Source organism: Macaca mulatta, chromosome 1 (assembly GCF_049350105.2).
Source record: "Macaca mulatta isolate MMU2019108-1 chromosome 1, T2T-MMU8v2.0, whole genome shotgun sequence".
NCBI classification, from domain to species: domain Eukaryota; kingdom Metazoa; phylum Chordata; class Mammalia; order Primates; family Cercopithecidae; genus Macaca; species Macaca mulatta.
In genome coordinates, this window is record NC_133406.1 from 212124686 (window position 1) to 212148063 (window position 23378).

The following is a 23378-nucleotide window of genomic DNA, read 5'->3' on the forward strand; positions in this document are numbered from 1 at the left end:
GAGGAAGGAAGGAAATTTTTTTTTTTTTTTTTTTTTTTTTGAGACGGAGTCTCGCTGTGTCTCCCAGGCTGGAGTGCAGTGGCGTGATCTCGGCTCACTGCAAGCTCCGCCTCCCGGGTTCACGCCATTCTCCCGCCTCAGCCTCCCAAGTAGCTGAGACTACAGGCCCCGCCACCACGCCCGGCTAGTTTTTTGTATTTTTAGTAGAGACGGGATTTCACCATGTTAGCCAGGATAGTTCTCGATCTCCTCACCTCGTGATCCACCCGCCTCGGCCTCCCAAAGTGCTGGGATTACAGGCTTGAGCCACCGCGCCCGGCCGGAAGGAATTTAGAAACCAGTATTTAACAATTTTATTGGCACTCCTGACTTTACTATCCTGGGCTGTGTAGAACTCAGTAATTTTGAGGGCACAACTCTGTCCAACAGTATTAAAATCCATTTCTATAATCCTTTCTTAGTATTTAGATGTTTTCACACATGCAACTCTAAAATGGAAACTTTTTTTTTTTTTTTTTGAGACAGAGTCTTGCTGTGTCACCAGGCTGGAGTGCTGTGGTGCAATCTTGGCTCACTGTAACCTCCACCTCCTGGGTTCAAGCGATTCTCCTGCCTCAGCCTCCAAAGTAGCTGGGATTACAAGCATGCACCACCATCCCCCAGCTAATTTTTGTAGAGAGAGGGTTTCACCATGTCGGCCAGGCTGGTCTCAAATTCCTGACCTTAAGTAATCCACCTGCCTCAGCCTCCCAAAGTCCTGAGATTACAGGCATGAGCCACTGTGCCCAGCCTAAAATGGGAACATCTTAAGAGGTAACAATCTTTTAAGATAGAGAAGCCTCTAAAACTGTTGAAAATATAAAGAAGAAATTAAATGCTATTACAGTTGTTACAAGGTTCCCAAAGACCCAAGCCCACAGAAATTTTATTGTCAGGGATCTGCATCCATATGGAATATTGTCTAAAACCATATTTCAAATTGAACACTTATTTCCTGGGCTCTACTTCCTCTGCATCAAAGATAACTGGCCAAATTCCACAGAGTTAAGCATAGTGCCAGGCACCCAACAGTCTATTATTTGTTGAACAAATGATTTAGCAATGACTCTACATTCTCTGCAAAGTATCTAGAAATAAAGCATTATGAATATTGGCCCACCTTGCTTTTGCAGAGGTCCTAGTTAACCGGCCCTGAATACAAAGCAAGCCTGAAGTGTTTACTCTCAGCACAAACGCTCTAAAATTAGTTGCCATCTCACCTGTTATACCTTATACTCCAAATATTTCATAAAATACAGCAGACTCAAATAATACTAAATGGTACTAGAAGTGATGCTCAACAGGATCTCACGTTTATTGAGAAGTGATTAATGGTAAAAAGAAAGGCAATGCCCTTTCCTCATTGGCTGAACAAGAAACTGAAGAAACATTCACTACACGTTTTACAGTATTTTTCTCTTCCAAAATGCATTTCTGTAAACGAGTTTTTACCACTGTTCTTAGCTTTGAAATCAAATTAATCCTGACTTAATCAGTATAATGTACAAGAACAGAACATTTCTTAGGACTCCTAGTACTTTACTTTGAGTAACAAAAGGTCAGAGAAAATGAACCACCCTTAAAGACACAACCTTGGGTAACACTGTTATATTCTCCCGGACAAAAATTCTTCATAAAAATGTTCTTCCAGTTCGGAAGGGTAAAATCAAATTCCCACTTTCTGGGGTGGATGCCCAAAACCTTCACAACTCAAGTGTTCTCCAAGTGCAAATGTCAAAATGGGAGGAGGAAAGGGTTTAAAAATTAGAGAAAACTGTATGCACTTACGGACTTAAAAATCCGAAAAACATAGTAAAAAGACAAAAAAACAAAGCATTATGCTCTGAAATCACAACCAAAGCCAAAATAAAAGGGACATTTTTCACCTAAACTACCTAGAGGGATTTTTTGTTTAGTTTTTTCTTTTTCTTTTTTTTTTTTCATTTTCCAGTTAAGTCCTATGTCTTTTGTGAAATTCCAATACTTAAACTGCAAGTCTGCAATCGTCTCTGAAGTCAGTGAAATTAAGAAAAAAGTCCTAATTCTCTTGAAGGTCATTTTTTCCTCTTAGGATATGCAGATGCAACCGTTGCTGCAGTCTGTGTAGAACTGCCTTTTATTTCCCACGACCTTGACGTTCCTACAGAGGTAAGAAAAAAGGTGAAATGGTTAAAAATTATCTGAACATGCTTGCTTATGAATTTAAAAACTTCACAGAGTAACAACAGAAATTTAATTATTTAGAATTATTAGAAAATTAATTATTCTAAGTAGAACATTCCCCACAAAGAAAAACTGGCTTTTACTTTGTTTTAAACACTTCAACATCTTAATGCAAAATTATTTTTGACTTGAAAATTCAGGCCGGGCGTGGTGGCTCAAGCCTGTAATCCTAGCACTTTGGGAGGCCGAGACGGGCGGATCACGAGGTCAGGAGATCGAGACCATCCTGGCTAAAACGGTGAAACCCCGTCTCTACTAAAAAATACAAAAAAACTAGCCGGGTGAGGCGGCGGGCGCCTGTAGTCCCAGCTACTCGGGAGGCTGAGGCGGGAGAATGGCGTGAACCCGGGAGGCGGAGCTTGCAGTGAGCTGAGATCCGGCCACTGCGCTCCAGCCTGGGGGACAGAGCAAGACTCCGTCTCAAAAAAAAAAAAAAAAAAAAAGAAAATTCATTACATGCTTTCCTATTAAATTACTGTTTAGATTAATACTTAGTTGTCAGGCCCCCCAAAAATATGGGCCTGATGGAAGTAACCCAAACATACATGACTGGTCAGATAAAGCAGTATACATACATACATAGTACACTAGAGTGTTAAGAGTCAGACTGACCTAAATTCAAATCCCAAACTAGTCCCAAGGCCTTGGACATACTCATAAGCCCTCAATTTCCTTTTCTGTAAAGTGAAGATAAGTATCTCACAGGGTTATGGAGAATTAATAAGCTGACATACAGAAAGCCCTTGGTCCACAGATGGAAAAAAAAAAAAAAAACCCACACATTTGGCCTCTTTCCCTAGGGAGGTGGTAATCCAACTACAATACTTATGTTTTCCCTGAAATAAATCCCAATGCTCATTTTCTTAAGAATCACTGTTTATGGCTGGGCGTGGTGGCTCAAGCCTGTAATCCCAGCACTTTGGGAGGCAGAGGCAGGTGGATCATGAGGTCAGGAGATTGAGACCATCTTGGCTAACATGGTAAAACCCCATCTCTACTAAAAATACAAAAAATTAGCCGGGCATGGTGGCGGGCACCTGTAGTACCAGCTACTCGGGAGGCTGAGGCAGGAGAATGGCGTGAACCCGGGAGGCGGAGCTTGCAGTGAGCCGAGATCACACCACTGCACTCCAGCCTGGGCGACACAGCAAGACTATCTCCCAAAAAAAAAAAAAAAAAAAAAAAAAAAAAAAAAAAAAAAACTGCTTACAAGTTAAGAAGTGGATAACAGGCTAAGATTGACTTTTAAATAAAATTCCAGCTGGGCGCGGTGGTTCACGCCTGTAATCCCAGCACTTTGGGAGGCCGAGGCGGGCGGATTATGAGGTCAGGAGATCGAGACTATCCCGGCTAACATGGTGAAACCTCATCTCTACTAAAAATACAAAAAATCAGCTGGGCATGGTGGCGGGCACCTGTAGTCTCAGCTACTCAGGAGGCTGAAGCAGGAGAACGGCGTGAACCTGGGAGGCAGAGCTTGCAGTGAGCCGAGATAGTGCCACTGCACTCCAGCCTGGGAGACAAAGCGAGACTCCATCTCAAATAAATAAATAAATAAATAAAATAAAAATGAATAAAACAAAATTCCACCTATTATCTCTTAATGCAACCCTAGAAATACAGACAATAAATTATTTTTCCCAAATTGTAACACTGAATTAGAAACTTAGACTACAGATGTGCTTTTTCCTAAGAAACATGTTTATTATATTTAAGTTGTCGGCATGCTTAATAGCATTTAAAATTGTCAAGAAAAAATTCAAAACAGCATCATGTAATTATACTTACTACAGCATTGTCTCATTCTTTAAACACCAATTTGTTCCTCTTTATAATGTACAATTTTAAGTCTCACAAATACCTATGTTCAATACTGCTTCAAAAGTCAAACTTTCTCAATTTTAGCACAACAACACGAAGACAGCCAGGAGTGGTGGCTCACACCTGTAATCCCAACAATTTGGGAGGCCAAGGCAGATAGACTGCCTGAGGCCAGGAGTTCAAGACCAACCTGGCCAATATATGGCGACCCTGTCTCTACCAAAACAAATTATTTTAATTAGCCAGGCATGGTGGTGGCATGTGCCTGTGGTCCCAGCTACTTGGGAGGGTGAAGTGGAAGGATGGCTTAAGCCCAGGAGGTCAAAGCTGTAGTGAGCCCTGATCGCACCACTATACTCCAGCCTGGGTGACAAAATGAGACCCAATCTTTAAAAAAAAAAAAAAGAGGCGCCGGGCGTGGTGGCTCACGCCTGTAATCCCAGCACTTTGGGAGGCCGAGGCGGGCGGATCACAAGGTCAGGAGATCGAGACCATCCTGGCTAACACGGTGAAACCCCGTCTCTACTAAAAATACAAAAAAATTAGCCGGGCGCGATGGCGGGCGCCTGTAGTCCCAGCTACTCAGGAGGCTGAGGCAGGAGAATGGCGGGATCCCGGGAGGCGGAGCTTGCAGTGAGCGGAGATCACGCCATTGCACTCCAGCCTGGGCAACAGAGCGAGACTCCGTCTCAAAAAAAAAAAAAAAAAAAGAGAGAGAGAGAGAAGGAAAAGTATAGATTGGAAACAGAGTGAGAATCCAGGGCATCAGTAGGATCCTTCTTGAAGGACCTCCCGCTGGCCAAATCTGTGACTTGAGCGTTACATAATATTAATGAATGATAAGTGAACACCTATCATAGTAATACCTTAATCAAGCAAGAATTATCAATCAATGCTAGAATTAAAAGGAGACGGTTTGATGAGAAACAAATTATTTACATAGTGTCAAACTATTTTCCCACGTATTAAAAAAAAAAAAATTAAGTGGAGAACCTGGTGGACAATACCTTACCCAAAGTGACCAAAGTTAACTTTATCAGTAATGGCATAAACAGACATCTTGTACTTCCCAGTATGATGCACTGAGAAGGATACAACTTCACTTCAAACCAGTGAAGACTGACTAAGGAGGGCTGGGCGCAGTAGCTCACTCCTGTAATCCCAGCACTTTGGGAGGCGGAAGCTGGCAGATAGCTTGGGCACAGGAGTTCAAGACCAGCGTAGGCAACATGGCAAAGCCTGTGTCTTACATTACAAATACACACAGACACAAATTAGCTGGGTGTGGTGGCATGCACCTACAGTCCCAGCAACCTGGGAAATCACTTAAGTCCAGGGAGGTCAAGGCAGCAGTGAGCCATGATCGTGCCACTGCACTCTGCCCAGGCAACAGAATGAGACCCTGTCTCAAAACAATGAAAACAACAAATAACAACTTAGGAGACAAGAAACCATGGTCTCCAAATGTTCATGGACTGGAACCTGGACCACAAAAAAACTGCTATCAAGGACATTAAGACAACTGATAAAGTCTGAATAAGATCTGTGGGTAACAACATTGTCTCGATTAAATTTCCTGATTTTGATAAATGCACTGTGGTTATGTAACTGCATGTCTTTGTTCTGGGGAACTACACACCAAAATACCTAGGAGAGATGACATGATGTCTAGACCGTAACTCTCAAATGGCTCAGGAAAACATTATATACACACATTTTCAAAAACATTCAAATGATAAAGCAAATGTGGCAAATGAGGAAGAGTAAATCTGAAATTATTTCAACGCCCAGCATGGTAGCTCACATCTGCTGCTCACACTTTGGAAGGCTGAGGCAGGGGAAGTGCTTGAGGCCAGGAGTTCAAGACCAGCCTTTAGCAACATAGTGAGACCCTATCTCTACCGAAAAAAATAAAATAAAATAAAAAAATTTAAACTTAGCTGGATGTGGTGGTGCATGCCTATAATCCTAGCTACTTGGATTAGCTACTTGGGAGGCTGAGGTGGGAAGAGAGCTTGAACCCAGGAGTCGGAGGTTACAGTGAGCTAGGATGCCACCACTACAATCCAGCCTGGCAGCCTGGGTGACAGAGGCCCTGTCTCTCAAAAAAAATTTTTTTTAATGTATTTCAAAACATAAAACTGGGAGGAAGGGAAGAAATTATTTCTTCTGCAAAAAAGGTACACTAAGTTATGTTTAACACTTAATAAAACTTCAATGCTTATATAACTACAGGCTGCATGCGGTGGCTCATGCCTGTAATCTCAGTACTTTGAGGCCAAGGCAGGTAGATCACTTAAGGCCAGAGTTCGAGAACAGCCTGGGCAAGGTGGCAAAACTTCATCTCCACAAAAAAAAAAATACAAAAATTACCAGTGTGCTAGCACACACCTGCAGTCCCAGCTACTGGGGAGGCTGAGGCAGGAGGCTGCGGTGAGCCGAGACTGCACCACTGCTCTCCAGTATGGGTGACAGATGAAGATGAATTTAAATCAGGCACAGAGGGCTTACACCTTATTCAGTCCCAGCTACTTGGGAGGCTGAAAGCAACAGAATCATCTGAGCCCAGGAATTTGAGTCTGTAATGAACTATGATCACACCTGTGAATAGCCACTGACCTGCAGCCTAGAGAACATAGTGAGACTTCATCTTAAAAAAAAAAACAAAAAACATTAAGGCCCGGCACAGGCGCTCACGCCTGTAATCCTAGCACTCTGGGAGGACGAGGAGGGTGGATCACCTGAGGTTAAGAGTTCGAGACCAGCATGGCCAACATGGCAAAACCCCATCTCTACTAGAAATAAAAAAATTGGGGCTGGACGCAGTGGCTCATGCCTGTAACCCCAGCACTTTCGGAGACCGAGGCGGGTGGATCACGAGGTCAGGAGTTCAAGATCAGCCTGGGCAACATGGTGAAACTCTGTCTCTACTAAAATGCAAAAAAAATTTGCCAGGCGTGGTGGTGGGCTCCTGTAATCCCAGCTACTCGGGAGGCTGAGGCAGAGAATTGCTTAAACCCAGGAGGCAGGGGATGCAGTGAGCCAAGATCACGTCATGCACTCCAGCCTGGGTGACAGAGCAAAACTACATCTCAAAAAAATAAAAATAAAAGTAAATAAAAATTAAAAATTGGGCCGGGCACAGTGGCTCATGCCTGTAATCTCAGCACTTTGGGAGGCAGAGGCAGGCAGATCACCTGAGGTCAGGAGTTTGAGACCAGCCTGACCAACATGAAGAAACCCCGTCTCCAGTAAAAATACAAAATTAGCCACAGTTGTGGCACATACCAGTAATTCCAGCTACTAGGGAGGCTGAGGCAGGAAAATCACTTGAACCCGGGTGGCGGAGATTGCACTGAGCCGAGATCGCACCACTGCACTCCAGCCTGAGCAGCAGAGCGAGACTCCATCTCAAAAATAAAAAGTAAAAATAAAAAATAAAAAAGTAGCCGGGCCTGGTGGCAGGCACCTATAATCCCAGCTACTCAGGAGGCTGAGGCAGGAGAATTGCTTGAACCCAGGGGGCAGAGGTTGCAGTGAACCAAGATCACGCCACTTCAGTCCAACCTGAGAAAAAGATCGAAACTCTGTCTCAAATAAAAACATTAAAGATATTAACTAGGCCAGGCGCGGTGGCTCATACCTGTAATCCCAGCACTTTGGGAGGCCGAGACGGGTGGATCACGAGGTCAGGAGATCGAGACCATCCTGGCTAACACGGTGAAACCCCGTCTCTACTAAAAAATACAAAAAACTAGCCAGGCGTGGTGGCGGGCACCTGTAGTCCCAGCTACTTGGGAGGCTGAGGCAGGAGAATGGCGTAAACCCGGGAGGCGGAGCTTGCAGTGAGCCCGTCTCTACTAAAAAATACAAAAAACTAGCCAGGCGTGGTGGCGGGCACCTGTAGTCCCAGCTACTTGGGAGGCTGAGGCAGGAGAATGGCGTAAACCCGGGAGGCGGAGCTTGCAGTGAGCCCGTCTCTACTAAAAAATACAAAAAACTAGCCAGGCGTGGTGGCGGGCGCCTGTAGTCCCAGCTACTTGGGAGGCTGAGGCAGGAGAATGGCGTAAACCCGGGAGGCGGAGCTTGCAGTGAGCTGAGATCCGGCCACTGCACTCCAGCCTGGGCAACAGAAAAAAAAAAAAGATACTAACTATGGGCCAGGCGCGGTGGCTCAAGCCTGTAATCCCAGCACTTTGGGAGGCCAAGGCGGGCGGATCACGAGGTCAGGACATCGAGACCATCCTGGCTAACACGGTGAAACCCCATCTCTACCAAAAATACAAAAAAATTAGCCGGGTGTGGTGGCGGGCACCTGTAGTCCCAGCTACTTGGGAGGCTGAGGCAGGAGAATGGCATGAACCCGGGAGGCGGAGCTTGCAGTGAGCCAAGATCGCGCCACTGCACTCTAGCCTGGGTGACAGAGCAAGACTCTGCCTCCAAAAAAAAAAAAAAGATATTAACTATGAATTAGGAAACTACAAATCCAGACAGATCTGGTCTGTGGCTTAAATAACCAGAAATAATGTCCACACCTCTATCCACCCATCTACGTTAGCCCCTCCTCACTTTAAATCTATGATTACAAAATAGAAAACTCGGTCGGTGCAGTGGCTCACGCCTGTAATCCCAGCATTTTGGGAGGCCGAGGCAGGTGGATCACCTGAGGTTAGTAGCTCAAGACAGGCCTGGCCAACATTGTGAAACCCCATCTCTACTAAAAACACAAAAATTAGGGGAGCATGGTGGCACACGCCTGTAGTCCCAGCTACTCGGGAGGCTAAGGCAGGAGAATCAATCACTTGAACCCAGGTGAGCCAAGATCGTGCCACTGCACTCACACCTGGCCAGCAGAGCTAGACTGTCTCAAAAATAAAAAAGAAAAATAAAATAAAATAGAAAATTCAGTCTCTGGAGGAAATATACAAAGAGCCATAAGGTGGCAATGTTAAAGTCTGCACATATACAATCTCTTCATATAATATACATAATATAGTAAATCTGCCTATTTGCCTTTCCTGTATTTAAGCTTAATAACCTTTCTACTTACTACTGCACTGTTCTATCCCTCCCTCTCCCTTCACTTTTAAGTGGGCCATAAAACACAACTAAGGCATATTCATATTTACTTGGATATAATTTTATTAACATTAAAATCTGGTAAATGTTTATCCCTCCCACAAAATTAAATCTATAGAGCTCTCAACTAGTTTTTCCTATGCCCCCATGAACCTTGAAAGAAACCCAAAGTTCAGCACCCCAGCTGATAATATAAAATGCTTAGACAGAGTCTCACTCTGTTGCCCAGGCTGGAGTGCAGTGGTGCGATCTCCGCTCACTGCAAGCTCCGCCTCCCCGGTTCACACCATTCTCCTGCCTCAGCCTCCTGAGTAGCTGGGACTACAGGTACCCGCCATCACACCCGGCTAATTTTTTGTATTTTTAGTACAGTCGGGGTTTCACCATGTTAGCCAGGATGGTCTCGATCTCCTGACCTCATGATCCGCCCGCCTCGGCCTCCCAAAGTGCTGGGATTACAGGCGTGAGCCACTGTGCTGGCTAGGAAAATGTATTTTTAAAAGTGATACGATTACACAAAAATTACTTCCATTGCTTGATAAGGTTTAATAGAATCAATCTTTATAGTCTCCAATGCCATAAGTTAAATAAATCCAATGGCAGAAACATCAAGTTATATATAATTAAGATGCTAACTTCTCCAGGTAAAGAGACAAAGTATTTTTCATCAGTTCTCCAATTTAAAGCAGAATTGTAATATTTCATTCAAAATATCTATTTTGGCTATGGTACCTCCTGCCTACAAGCCCAGCACTTTGGGAGGCTGGGAACAGTAGTTTCAGACCAGCCTGGGCAAAATACTGAGAACATGACTCTACTAGAATTTGAGACAGAGTTTTGCTCTTGTTGCCTAGAGTGCAATGGCGCAATCTCGGCTCAACGCAACCTCCGCCTTCCATGTTCAAGCGATTCTCCTGCCTCAGCCTCCTGAGAAGCTATGATTACATGCATGTGCCACCACACCCGGCTAATTTTGTATTTTTAGTAGAGACGGGGTTTCTCCATGTTGGTCAGGCTGGTCTTGAACTCCCGACCTCAGGTGATCCACCTGCCTTGGCCTCCCTAAGTACTGCGATTACAGGCATTAAGCCACCACGCCCGGCCAGAAATTTTTAAAAATTAGGCCGGGCATGGTGGCTCACACCTAGAATCCTAACACCGAGAGGCCAAAGGAGGAGGATTGCTTAAGCCCAGGAATTCAAGAACAGCCTGGGCAACACAGTGAAACCTTATCTCCACAAAAAAAAAATTTTTTTTTTTTTTTTGAGACGGAGTCTCACTCTGTCGCCCAGGCGCCCAGGCTGGAGTGCAGTGGCCGGATCTCAGCTCACTGCAAGCATTGCCTCCCGGGTTTACGCCATTCTCCTGCCTCAGCCTCCTGAGTAGCTGGGACTACAGACACCCGCCACCTCGGTCTTGATCTGCTGACCTTGTGATCTGCCCGTCTCAGTCTCCCAAAGTGCTGGGATTACAGGCTTGAGCCACCGCGCCCGATTAAAAAAAATTTTTTTAATTAGCCAGGCATAGTGGCGAGCACCCGTGTGGTCCCAGCTACTCAGAAGGCTGCAAGAAAAAGAATGCTTTTAAGCCCAGGAGGTCAAAGCTGCAATGAGTTGTGATCACACCACTACACTCCAGCCTGGGTGACACAGTGAGGCCTTCTCTCAAAAAAAAAAAAAAAATATATATATAGAGAGAGAGAGAGAGATAGATAGCTAGATAGATAGATAGATAGATAGGCCGGACGCGGTGGCTCACGCCTGTAATCCTAACACTTTGGGAGGCCGAGACGGGCAGATCACGAGGTCAAGAGATCAAGACCATCCTGGCCAACATGGTGAAACCCCATCTCTGCTAAAAATACAAAAATTAGCCAGGCATGGTGGCGCGCACCTGTAGCCCCAGCTACTCGGGAGCCTGAGGCAGGAGAATTGCTTGAATCCAGGAAGTGGAGGCTGCAGTGAGCCGAGATCATGCCACTGCACTCCAGCGTGCCCACAGAGTAAGACTCCGTCTCAAAAAAAAACAATACACACACACACACACACACACTCATGCACGATATAATGACATTTCAGTCAATGACGGATCAGTAAGACTACAATGGAGCTGAGAAATTCCCATCACCTAGCAATGTCGAAGCCACTCTAAGGATGTAGCACAAAACATTACTCACTTGTTTGTGGTAATGCTACTGTAAACAAACCTACTGCACTGCAAGTCGTATAAAACTATAGCACGTAAAATTATGTATAATAAATAATACTTAATAACAAACTCGGCCAAGTGTGGTGGCTCACACCTGTAATTCCAGCACTTTGGGAGGCCAAGGCAGGTGGATCACCTGAGGTCAGGAGTTTGAGACCAGCCTGGCCAGCATGGTGAAACCACGTCTCTACAATAAGTACAAAAATCAGCTGGGTGTAGTGGCACTGTCTGTAGTCCCAGCTACTTGGGAGGCTGATGCAGGAGAATTCGCTTGAACCTGGGAGGTGGAGGCTGCAGTAAGCCAAGATCACACCACTGCACTCCAGCCTGGGCGACAGAGCAAGACTCCATCTCACAAAAAAAAAACCTATGTTATTGGCATATATATTTACTATATAACTATACTTTTAATCATTGTTTTAGAATGTACTACTTATTAAAAGGCTAATTGTAAAATAGCCTCTGACAGGTCCTTCAGGAGGTATTCCAGAAGAAGGCACTATTATCATAGGAGATGACAGCTGTGTATTACTGCTTCTGAAGACTTTCCAATGGAACAAGATGTGGCGGTCAAGACAGTGATATTGATGATCCCGAGGCTGTGTAGGTCTACGCTAATGTGTTTGCCATAGTTTTTAAAAAGACGTTAAAAAGGTAACTTTTTCTTTTTCTCTTTTTTTTAAAAGTCTTGCTCTGTTGCCCACGCTGGAGCACAGTGGCACAATCTCAGCTCACTGCAACCTCCGCCTCCCGGGTTCAAGCAATTCTCATGTCTCAGCCTCCCCTGTAGCTGGGATTACAGGTGTACACCAACACGCCCCGCTAGGTTTTGTATTTTTAGTAGAGATGGGGTTTCACCATGTTGGCCAGGCCAGTCTCCAACTCCTGGCCTCAAGTAAGCCACCCACCTCAGCCTCCCAAAGTGCTGGGATTATAGGCATGCACCACCGTACCCAGTCCCCTTTTATATCCTTTAAACTGTATTTTAATGTACATTTTCTGTGTTTAGATACACAAATACTTATCATTGTGTTACAACTGCCTATACTATTCAGTACAGTAACATGCTGTACAGGTTGGTAGCCCAGGAGCAATAGACTATACCATATAGCCTAAGTGTGTCGTAGGCTCTACCATCTAGGTTTCCGTAAGTACACAATGTTTGCAGGACAAAATCACCGGACAATGCATTTCTCGGAACATATCCCCATCGCTAAGAGATGCATGATTGTATATCTAGTCTTCCTATTAACCCAATTAGGTATTTTCCCTAAGTTTTAAAGATATTTAGGCTCAGATGATTTTCCTTGTTCAGTATTCATGACAGTGGCAGATATGAAACCAACTCTTCCTCCAGAGCCCTGGGCCTTTCCAGTACCTATACATTTATTAGCAAGACCACAACATCCGTAATTCAGGCTCTACCAGTATCAACTTTATATATGCAAATTTAAAATACAAGAGAATCACCTGTAGAGCCGATAAAATGCAGATTCCAAGGCCTTACCTCCAAAGATGCTCATTCAGTAGGTAAAGGAGAATAAGAATCTCAAAGTAAGAACTCTCAGAGGGTACTTTTTGTACTAACTGAAAAACTTCTCTTCAATCATTTCTAATCCTACAAGAAATACCTAGGGAGCTTACTAAATAAAATTTCTAATTTAGTTAAGTTTGTAAGTAGAACCCAGGTTATCAATATATTTTTTAAACTTTCAAGGTGACTCAAAAGTTGTTTTAAATCCATTACCATTTTTTGGAATTTATACACTGAAGCTCTCACATCCAGGTCCAGCGTACTTCCCTCTCCTCACCACTGTGCAGGCCCACAAACTCAACTAAAGTAACTTTTGCCATAATGTTGAATTAGCCAAGAACTTATCTGGGCTCTAATTCTAGCTCTGCCACCAAAGTGAGGTAACCTGGCAGTTCATGTATAACATGACAATGGGGTAGACTAAAACAGTCCTACTTACAATAACCTGTCGCTGTGCATTATCCAGAATCGTTTACACTCTTCCTTATTCCTGCTGCCTGTAATTGGCAGCAACTTTCACACCCTTCAGCAAATGGTCATGGAGGTCATATAGAATAGATCTAATTCACTCCATTTTGATACTTGTGATGGGAAAATTAAAACTGAGTGCTTAAATATTTATGTTTCAACTAATTACGTTCTCTTTATATGTCCACAAAGAGGTGACTGGCTACAGGCATTAGCAGATACTAAAACACAGTTAGCAATTTCATTATTATTATTTTTTTGGAGACAGGGTCTCACTCTGTTGCCCACACTAGGGTGCATGGTACGATTCTGGTTCACTGCAGCCTCAATCTCCTGGGCTCAGGTGATCCTTCCACCTCAGCCTCCCAGGCAGCTAGGACCACAGGTGCTAATTTCTTTTTATTATTTGCTGCCCATGCTGGTCTCCAACTCCTAGGTTCAAGTGATCTTAGGTGGTTTACAGGTGTAAACCACCCTTCCCAGCCAATTAGCAATTTTAAATAAGTATGAAGATATAGCATGACCTAAAAACAGAAAGAGCCTTGTGGTAAAACAAATCCCAGTTCTACTTCCTAGGCAGTGATCTAGTTTTTCCTTATTGAATCTCAGGTCTCTACCTGTAAGATGAAGAGTCTTCACTCTTTTACAGCATTATTACAAGAGATTGAGGATATATGACAAGTGCCTTATAGATATCCAGCAAATGCCTAAATATGTGTAAATATTATACCTAAAGCACTAAGAAAAAGAGGATGAAATGAACACTATACACAAGATGATTATAACTGTATAAACTAATTACACAGGTAAAGAAAAGAGGCCGGGCGCGGTGGCTCAAGCCTGTAATCCCAGCACTTTGGGAGGCCAAGACGGGCGGATCACGAGGTCAGATCGAGACCATCCTGGCTAACACGGTGAAACCCCGTCTCTACTAAAAAAATACAAAAAACTAGCCGGGCGAGGTGGCGGGCGCCTGTAGTCCCAGCTACTCGGGAGTCTGAGGCAGGAGAATGGCCTAAACCCGGGAGGCGGAGCTTGCAGTGAGCTGAGATCCGGCCACTGCACCCCAGCCTGGGCGACAGAGCGAGATTCTGTCTCAAAAAAAGAAAAAAAAAAGAAAAGAAAAAACGCCAAGATAGTTTTGTTGTAGTACAGGAATTATGGGTGATTTCTTTCATTTTCTACACTTTTTATAGCTATTCTTCTATACTTGGTCTCACACTGTCAATTAGTACTTTAATACATGCTGCCCTAGAATGTTTCATTTGATACACTGTAATTCCTTGATATCTTTTCCCAATGGCAAACTGGAGTTAAATCAGTTCAACAAAGGACTATCTGTTTATTCGGCAAGGGATGAAAAGCATTAGGGTACTACTTACTGGGCCCAGGAACTAGAATTTGGTCCACGAGGTGGCAGCAGCATGCATATTTAAACTGTTACCTGCTTTGTGTAGGAGAAAGAAGCAACAATCGGAGCTACCACTTTTTCCTTGCTCATGTGCAGACTTACAGGATTTCAATGATGAATGTAAAAAAGCAGAAGAGAACACGTTTGCCCTAATTCAAAGAACAGACCTTTTTTTTCTCCTCTACATAAAACTCCTAAGGAACTACAAGAACAGTCCTTCATCATGCTGTCCTTTAAAGGCAGGCAGGCAAAGTCAATGCCGTAAGCCTTCCCTATCTCCCTCCTGGGTAACTCTTCCTCGTCCCTCCAAACTTGCGCCCAGACTAAATAACCCAACATCTTTAGAAGAGATGCTGAACTTGCTGAATCCTCACCCTACTTCTCTCATCTCAAAACAGATCCCTCTACCTCATCTTCCATGCATCATTCCCATTTTTAAAAATTCATTGTCAGGCCGGGCACGGTGGCTCACGCCTGTAATCCCAGCACTTTGGGAGGCCAAGGTGGGTGGATCATGAGGTCAGGAGATCGAGACCATCCTGGCTAACACGGTGAAACCCTGTCTCTACTAAAAATGCAAAAAGTTAGCCGGGCATGGCAGTGGGTGCCTGTAGTCCCAGCTACTTGGGAGACTGAGGCAGGAGAATGGCGTGAACCTGGGAGGTGGAGCTTGCAGTGAGCCGAGATCACGCCACTGCACTCTAGCCAGGGAGACTGAGCGAGACTCCGTCTCAAAAAAAAAAAAAAAAAAAAAAAAAAAAAAAAAATTCATTGTCGTCTAGTGTTTCAAATTATGCTTCATAGGAGAGATGCTTCAGGTATCTTCTGGGAGAAAGCAAGCTGAACATGTAGAAATCGTTCATGAGGTTCCAAGAAAAGTTTCGTTTGGAGGGAAAAAAAGAATTCCAATGCTAAAAACTGTTATGGGGGTAATCTTTACTTCTGTAGGTAAGCAGAATGCACTGCCAACTAGCCCTTGTCCCACAAATGTTTAAGCATGGAAAAATAGCAGTCCTCCCTGGATTAATCTTTAGCCACATCAAAATCAGAATGCTGCCATTCTTCATATTCAACTCTGTATTTCAGACATTTTTATATAGTCTAATTTACCAAAACAGTCCATACTAGGCAAACAAAAGAGCTTTATAATAGCTTGTTAAGGCTTGGAACACAGAGGTTGAAAGATACTGATTCTGCGAGTACAAAGAGGTTGGAGAGATAAAGAAACATGCAGAGTCTTTTGAATGAAGTATGGAGATCAAAACTTTCTAACAGCAAAGCAGCTTTTTATTCAACAGACATCACTGGCATCTGCAGTCATCTGTTACCTCTCTGTAGCCTCTGAGTAAGTATACTCTACCCTACTGCTTGAAGTTCCATACAGGCTGTGTATCCTGTATCTGAAATTTTTGGGATAAGAAATGCTTTAGATTTCAGATTTTTTGAATATTCGTAGATACATACTGGTCGAGTATCCCTAATCTGAAAATCCAAAATAGGAAATGCTCCAGTGAACATTTTCTTCAGTGTCATGTGTGCACTCAGTTTCAGACTTTGGGGCATTTCAGATTTTCAAATTAGGAATACTCAACCTGAATAGCCCATTCCTTGTTCTCCTTCTAAAAACTCAAGACTATTCTCTCTCAACCTCTTTCACTTGCTCCCTCTTTATCTTTCAAATTTTGTTATTTCTGGGGCATTTCTTCCATAGTCCTTTTCTCTCACTAGTGTTGGCTCTAGAACCACACTGCAGAATTAGAACACTAGCTCTACTTTCATATCTCATGTCCCTTTGCAAAGTTATTTACTCTTTTCTGTGTTTTAATGTCTTCATCAGTAAAACTGAGCTAGTTATATCTACCTCACAAGAATACAAGAATTAAATGAACATACATTTAAGTACATATTCAAGACAACTATATGCTAGACACTGTACAGAGTTAACTGTCATTCTTATTACGAGAATCTTTGAGAAGTCATAAACTTCCATGCCTTTACCTATCCTGAGGGTTGAAAATTCAAATTCCTGTCAACAATCTCTGAGCTCCAGATTCCCAACTGCCTACTATCACCTTGCTGCTGCTACTATCACAGGCACCTGAAACTATTTCCAAAAGCCAATACATCCCCAAATCCTAACCCTAAACTGCTGCTCCTCTCTAGTTTTTGAAAAACTGGTCAGCAAATATGTCTACCACATTCTTCACACCCAGTTTCCCATTCCCACTGTCCTGGTTCAGGCCCTCATCATCTTTTCTTCCCCCAGAATACTGTAAAAGTATCTCATTTAGTCTCTGAGCCATCTCCCACATACTTTTTTTTTTTTTTGAGACGGAGTCTCACTCTGTCACCCAGGCTGGAATGCAGTGTTGCAATCTCAGCTCACTGTAACCTCTGCCTCCCAGGTTCAAGTGATTCTCATCCGTCAGTTTCCCGAGTAGTTGGGACTACAGGCACACACCACCACTCTCGGCTAATTTTTTTTTTTTTTGAGATGAAGTTTTGCTCTTATTGCCAGGCTGGAGTGCAGTGGCGCGATCTCGGCTCATTGCAACGACCGCCTTCTGGTTTCAAGTGATTCTCCCGCCCCAGCCTCCAGATTACAGGCACCTGCCACCACGCCCTGCTAATTTTTGTATTTTTTAGTAGAGATGGGGTTTCACCATGTTGGCCAGCCTGGTCTTGAACTCCTGACCTCATGATCTGCCCGCCTCAGCCTCCCAAAGTGCTGGGATTACAGGCGTGAGCCACCGCGCCCAGCCATTTTTTTTTTTTTTTTTTTTTTTTGAGACAGAGTCTCGCTCTTTCGCCCAGGCTGGAGTGCAGTGGTGTGATCGCAGCTCTCCGCAAGCTCCGCCTCCCAGATTCACGCCATTCTCCTGCCTCAGCCTGCCGAGTAGCTGGGACTACAGGCACCAACCACCACGCCTCACTAATTTTTTTGTATTTTCAGTAGAGACGGTGTTTTGCCATGTTGGCCAGGCTGGTATCAAACTCATGGCCTCAAATGACCTGTCAACCTTGGCCTCCCAAAGTGTTGGAATTAGAGGCGTGAGCCACCACACCAAGCATAATAGATGTTTCGATAAGTTGTTTACTTAAGTTTCCATTTCTCTATAAATACAGGATATTGCCTCCCAGGTTGGTATGGAGATTAAAGTAAAGCTACAAAAGTTCCTAGCATGGTGCCTAACAAGGTCAGTGCTTGGTAAATATTTCATACTTCCCATCCTCCAAACTGTTTTTCCCTAATTAACTACCCTCCCTTACAACTAAACTACAACACAGGTAAAGAATAAAATCCAGGGCCGGGCGCGGTGGCTCAAGCCTGTAATCCCAGCACTTTGGGAGGCCGAGATGGGCGGATCACGAGGTCAGGAGATCGAGACCATCCTGGTGAACACGGTGAAACCCCGTCTCTACTAAAAAGTACAAAAAAACTAGCCGGGCGAGGTGGCGGGCGCCTGTAGTCCCAGCTACTTGGGAGGCTGAGGCAGGAGAATGGCGTAAACCTGGGAGGCAGAGCTTGCAGTGAGCTGAGATCCGGCCACTGCACTCCAGCCTGGGTGACAGAGCGAGACTCCGTCTCAAAAAAAAAAAAAAAAAGAATAAAATCCAGACTGGGCGTGGTGGCTCACGCCTGTAATCCCAGCACTTTGAGAGGCCGCATCACCTGAGGTCAGGAGTTCAAGACCAGCCTGGCCAACATGGTGAAACCCCATCTCTACAAAAATGGAAAATCAGCCAGGCATGCTGGCAGGTGCCTGTGAGAATTACTTGAACTTGGGAGGCGGAGGTTGCAGTGAGCCGGTATTGCACCACTGCACTTCAGCCTGATGAGCAAGACTGTCTCTAAATAAAAATAAAAATAAATAATAAATAAAATAAAAGCCTAGGCTGAGCATGGTGGCTCACGCCTGTAATCACAGCACTTTGGGAGGCCGAGGCAGGCAGATCACCTGAGGTCAGGAGTTTGAGACCAGCCCGGCCAACATGGTAAATCCCCATCTCTACTAAAAATACAAAAATTAGCCGGGCGTGGTGGCAGGTGCCTGTAGTCCCAGCTACTTGGGAGGCTGAGACAAGAGAATCACTTGAACCCACAAGGCAGAGGTTGCAGTGAGTTGAGATCACGCCACTGCACTGTATTCCAGCCTGGGCAACAAGCGAGACTCCGTCTCAAAAACAGCAACAAAAAAAAGAAACACCACAGCTGATTTCAGATTACCAATGTGTTATCAGTGTGCAACAGCATATTATATATTGATACAACAGCTGTAAATAACCTCAAGAGTAATGAATTTGAATATTATCTTCTAATACAATGGTAATTATAATGTAATTTAACGTACAGAAAAGTATTCTTGAAAGCTAAACAGCTGGCTCCAACTAGCCAGCTCCAACACATCGCTGGAGAGACTTGTGTTAAAGACGAGCTGTAAGACTTTGGATAAACAACCTCTGAGTCTCTTCCTTTATCTGAAATATGAGAATTATAGTGTTAGACAAGATAACTAAGCTTCTGCGTGTACTATGTGCCAAGCACTATGCTGCCATCTGAGTGCTTATCATTCTATTATTACTTATTGGGCATGGTTCCAATGTTATTGCCTCCATGAATTCTTAATTTCCTCAAAGTAATTAATCACTTCTCCAGAATGCCAAAAATTTATTCATTCCTCTATTACAGTTCTTATCCCATATTGTATCCATTTTGTTGTCCTCCTAAAACCCTCTGCTTCTAAGGTAAACATGGTACCTTGTTTCTCTGTTCCATCCTAGCAATTAACACAAACGTTTGCTGAAAGATAGATACAGAGGGCATGGTTCAAAGATCCAAATTCAATGTTATCTATTCTCTTCTAGTCCTCCTTTAAGGAGGCTGCAGAAAGAGGCATTTTATCTATTCACAAAGCAAGGAAGGTGATGAGTAATACAAATAAAATTTCCTTAATCCTTTTGGCAGATAGACAAGTATATTTATCTGCAAGCAAAAATAGACATAGATGGCCTTAGGATTTTACAAAAAATGCTCGTGTTTGTCTCCTGGTTTAAAACAGGATGCCCACTCACTAGATCTGAAGACGCAATAAAACAGTGGCGGGGTGGTAAGATGCCAAATGGGAGCCAACAGTATCACATGGTTATTTACTTCCTAAGGATTTAATATTATTTATAGCTCAAGTGAGGATGTTTTCATCTTTTATATCACAGAAACATGATTTTTTTTTGAGACAGAGTCTCCCTCTGTCACTCAGGCTGGAGTGCAGTGGTAAAATCTCTGCTCACTGCAATCTCCACCTCCTGGCATGAGCCACTGCGCCCGGCCAAAACTTGCATTTTTAAATGCTGAAAATTGAGCCAAAGTAATCACTTCAAATATTTCTCAAAAAAAAAAAAGAAAAAAAGACTGAATGCATAAATAAAAGGGTCAGAAGAAAGATGGCTATAAGGAAAACAAACATCCTTGTAAAGAGAAACTTTTCATGCACATCCGCCAACATCAAAAGAAAACCTGGATAAAAACAAGGCCAGACAGTGTGGCTCACGCTTATAATCCCAACACTTTGGGAGGCCAGGGCAGGAGGATCACTTGAGTTTTCAGACCACCCTGGGTAACCTTGTCTCTACCACCAAAAAATAAATAAATAAGAGTCCAGTGTGTATTCTGGATGTCAAAACAACACTACATACAACTATTACATACCAATTTTAAATTTTTTTTAAAGGGAAACACTTCTCCCAAATAATCACTCTTAAATTTCATCATCACTCCTAAATTTCTTTCTTTTTTTGAGACGGAGTTTCACTCTTGTCGCCCAGGCTGGAGTGTAATGGCACAATCTTGGCTCACTGTAACCTCCCCGTCCTGGGTTCAAGTGATTCTCCTGCCTCAGCCTCCCAAGTAGCTGGGATTACAAGCGTGCACCACCATGCCCAGCTAATTTTTGTATTTTTTTTTTTTTTTTTTTTTTTTTTTGAGACGGAGTCTCGCTCTGCCGCCCAGGCTGGAGTGCAGTGGCCGGATCTCGGCTCACTGCAAGCTCTGCCTCCCGGGTTAACGCCATTCTCCTGCCTCAGCCTCCCGAGTAGCTGGGACTACAGGCGCCCGCCACCTCGCCCGGCTAGTTTTTTGTATTTTTTAGTAGAGACGGGGTTTCACCGTGTTAGCCAGGATGGTCTCGATCTCCTGACCTCGTGATCCGCCCGTCTCGGCCTCCCAAAGTGCTGGGATTACAGGCTTGAGCCACCGCGCCCGGCTAATTTTTGTATTTTTAGTAGACACAGGGTTTCACCATGTTGGCCAGGCTGGTCTCGAACTCCTGACCTCAGGTGATCAGCCCGCCTCAGCCTCCCAAAGTGCTGGGATTACAGGTGTGAACTACCTTGCCCGGCCTCTTTTTTTGTTTTTTGTTTTGTTTTGTTTTTTGCCTGGCCTCTTTTTTTGTTTTTTGTTTTGTTTTGTTTTTTTGAGACAGTCTCACTCTGTCATCAAGGCTGGAATGCAGTGGCACGATCTCAGCTCACTGCAACCTCCATCTCCCGCGTTCAAGCGATTCTCATACCTCAGCCTCCTAAGTAGCTGGGATTACAGACATGAGCCACCGCGCCTGGCTAATTTTTGTATTTTTTGGAGAGACGGGGTTTCACCATGTTGCCCAGGCTGGTCTTGAACTCCCAGGCTCAAGTGATGTGTTCACCTCGGCCTCCCAAAATGGTGGGATTACAGGCATGAGTCACTCCATCCAGCCTCTAAATTTCTTTAATAAGCCTTTTAGTACAGTTTAGGAAACAACTTTTCATTAATATGTACATAGTAAATGTATTAAAAAACTACTCATATACCCAATCTGTACCAAAATTCACTGAGAATGCACCAATCCCTTCTGTCATCCACAGCTTTCTGGCCTCAAGTCCGTTCTTACTTATTTTACGTGTAACAAAGATTTAGGTCAGAAACTGTGAAACAAACAATAACCTTCCTAAAAAGATCTGTTTCATGGGATCAATTCATCTTCACAAACCTGAAATGTTATATTGAGTCAGCTAATCCTCTTTAATACCTTGGTTTCTCTAGTCCAGACTACCCTATGTATGAATCCCCTCTACAACATCCCTAGTTTAGTTTCTATAACATATCTCTTTTAGTTTCTACCTGAAATTCTCTTGTGATTAAGAACTTCGGGCCGGGCGCGGTGGCTCAAGCCTGTAATCCCAGCACTTCGGGAGGCCAAGGCGGGTGGATCACGAGGTCAGGAGATCGAGATCATCCTGGCTAACATGGTGAAACCCCATCTCTACTAAAAATACAAAAAGCTAGCTGGGCGTGGTTGCGGGCGCCTGTAGTCCCAGCTACTCGGAGGCTGAGGCGGGAGAATGGCGTGAACCTGGGAGGTGGAGCTTGCAGCGAGCCAAGATCACGCCACTGCACTCCAGCCTGGGCGACACAGCAGAATCCGTCTCAAAAAAAAAAAAAAAAAAAAAAGAACTTCGTTTTTAGCAAGTTTTCCATTTACAAAAGTATTTCTCCCCATAACTTCTATCCATTGGTTCTAGCTTTGTCTTTTTTTTTTTTTTTTTTTTTGAGACAGAGTCTCGCTCTGTCACCCAGGCTGGAGTGCAGTGGTGCGATGTAGGCTTACTGTAAGCTCCGCCTCCTGGGTTCACGCCATTCTCCTGCCTCAGCCTCCTGAGTAGCTGGACTACAGGCGCCTGCCACCACGCCCGGCTATTTTTTTTGTATTTTTAGTAGAGATGGGGTTTCACCATGTTGGGCAGGCTAGTCTCGAACCCTTGACTTTGTGATCTGCCTGGCTTGGTCTCCCAAAGTGCTGGGATTACAGGCGTGAGTCACCATGCCGGACCTAGCTTTGTCTTTTGACATGAATAATCTAGTCTCAAAAAAATTTGGGCTGGGCGCGGTGGCTGGAGGCCAAGCCAGGCAGATCACAAAGTCAAGGATTCGAGACCAGCCTGCCCAACATGGTGAAACCCCGTCTCTACTAAAAATACTTAACCGGGGATGGAGGCAGCCGCCTGTACTCCTAGCTACTCCGCAGGGCTGAGGCAGGAAAATCGCTTGAACCTGGGAGGCGGAGGTTGCAGTGAGCCGAGATCACACCATTGCACTCCAGCCTGGGCAACAAAAGTGAAACTCTATCTCAAAAAAAAAAAAAAAAATTCAATAGCACAAAAGGGTATATAGTCAATCTGGTCCCATTTAATACCAATGACTTTTTTTTTTTTAGACTAAAATTCAAACTGTTGCCACCACAATCACATTTTCTCTGTATCTCAACTCTCCCCTCACTCTCCACTTACTCTGTAGTTATTCAGAAAAATCATTTACCCAAGTACCCAATTAAGTCTATTTTTTTTCTATTTCATTAATTTTTGTCTCCCAGGGCTCCATCATCCATTGAGTCTAACAAGATGCTGGACTTTAAAAGAATTAGTCCTTTGTCCTCTCTACTTGACTGCTTCCCTTATTCTTGACTGCTTCCCTTATTTTTACTTGTAGTTAAAGGGCTAGACACAAGACAAAAATTAAACCAATTATTTTATGAAATTTCTTTTTTAAAAAATTCACTCATT

General features: G+C 43.9%; 1 protein-coding gene and 1 long non-coding RNA gene across 5 annotated transcripts in view; both read right to left on the bottom strand.

Annotated features, from left to right (window-relative positions):
• Positions 1 to 1330: 1330 nt before the first annotated feature.
• YTHDF2 (YTH N6-methyladenosine RNA binding protein F2) overlaps positions 1331 to 23378 on the bottom strand; it is a 35151-nt gene continuing 13103 nt past the window's right edge. For 3 of the 4 annotated variants that reach the window (XM_077995710.1, XM_077995709.1, XM_077995707.1), the window contains exon 4: positions 1331 to 2179. In XM_077995710.1, the coding sequence (XP_077851836.1) occupies positions 2156 to 2179 (24 nt within the window). In that variant the 3' untranslated portion in view covers positions 1331 to 2155. 4 annotated transcript variants of the gene reach the window in all.
• On the bottom strand, positions 6758 to 9435 carry LOC144334762 (uncharacterized). Its single transcript, XR_013404956.1, has 2 exons — positions 8886 to 9435; positions 6758 to 7094 (listed from the first exon to the last, which is right to left on the bottom strand). It is a non-coding gene; the product is annotated as an uncharacterized LOC144334762 (long non-coding RNA).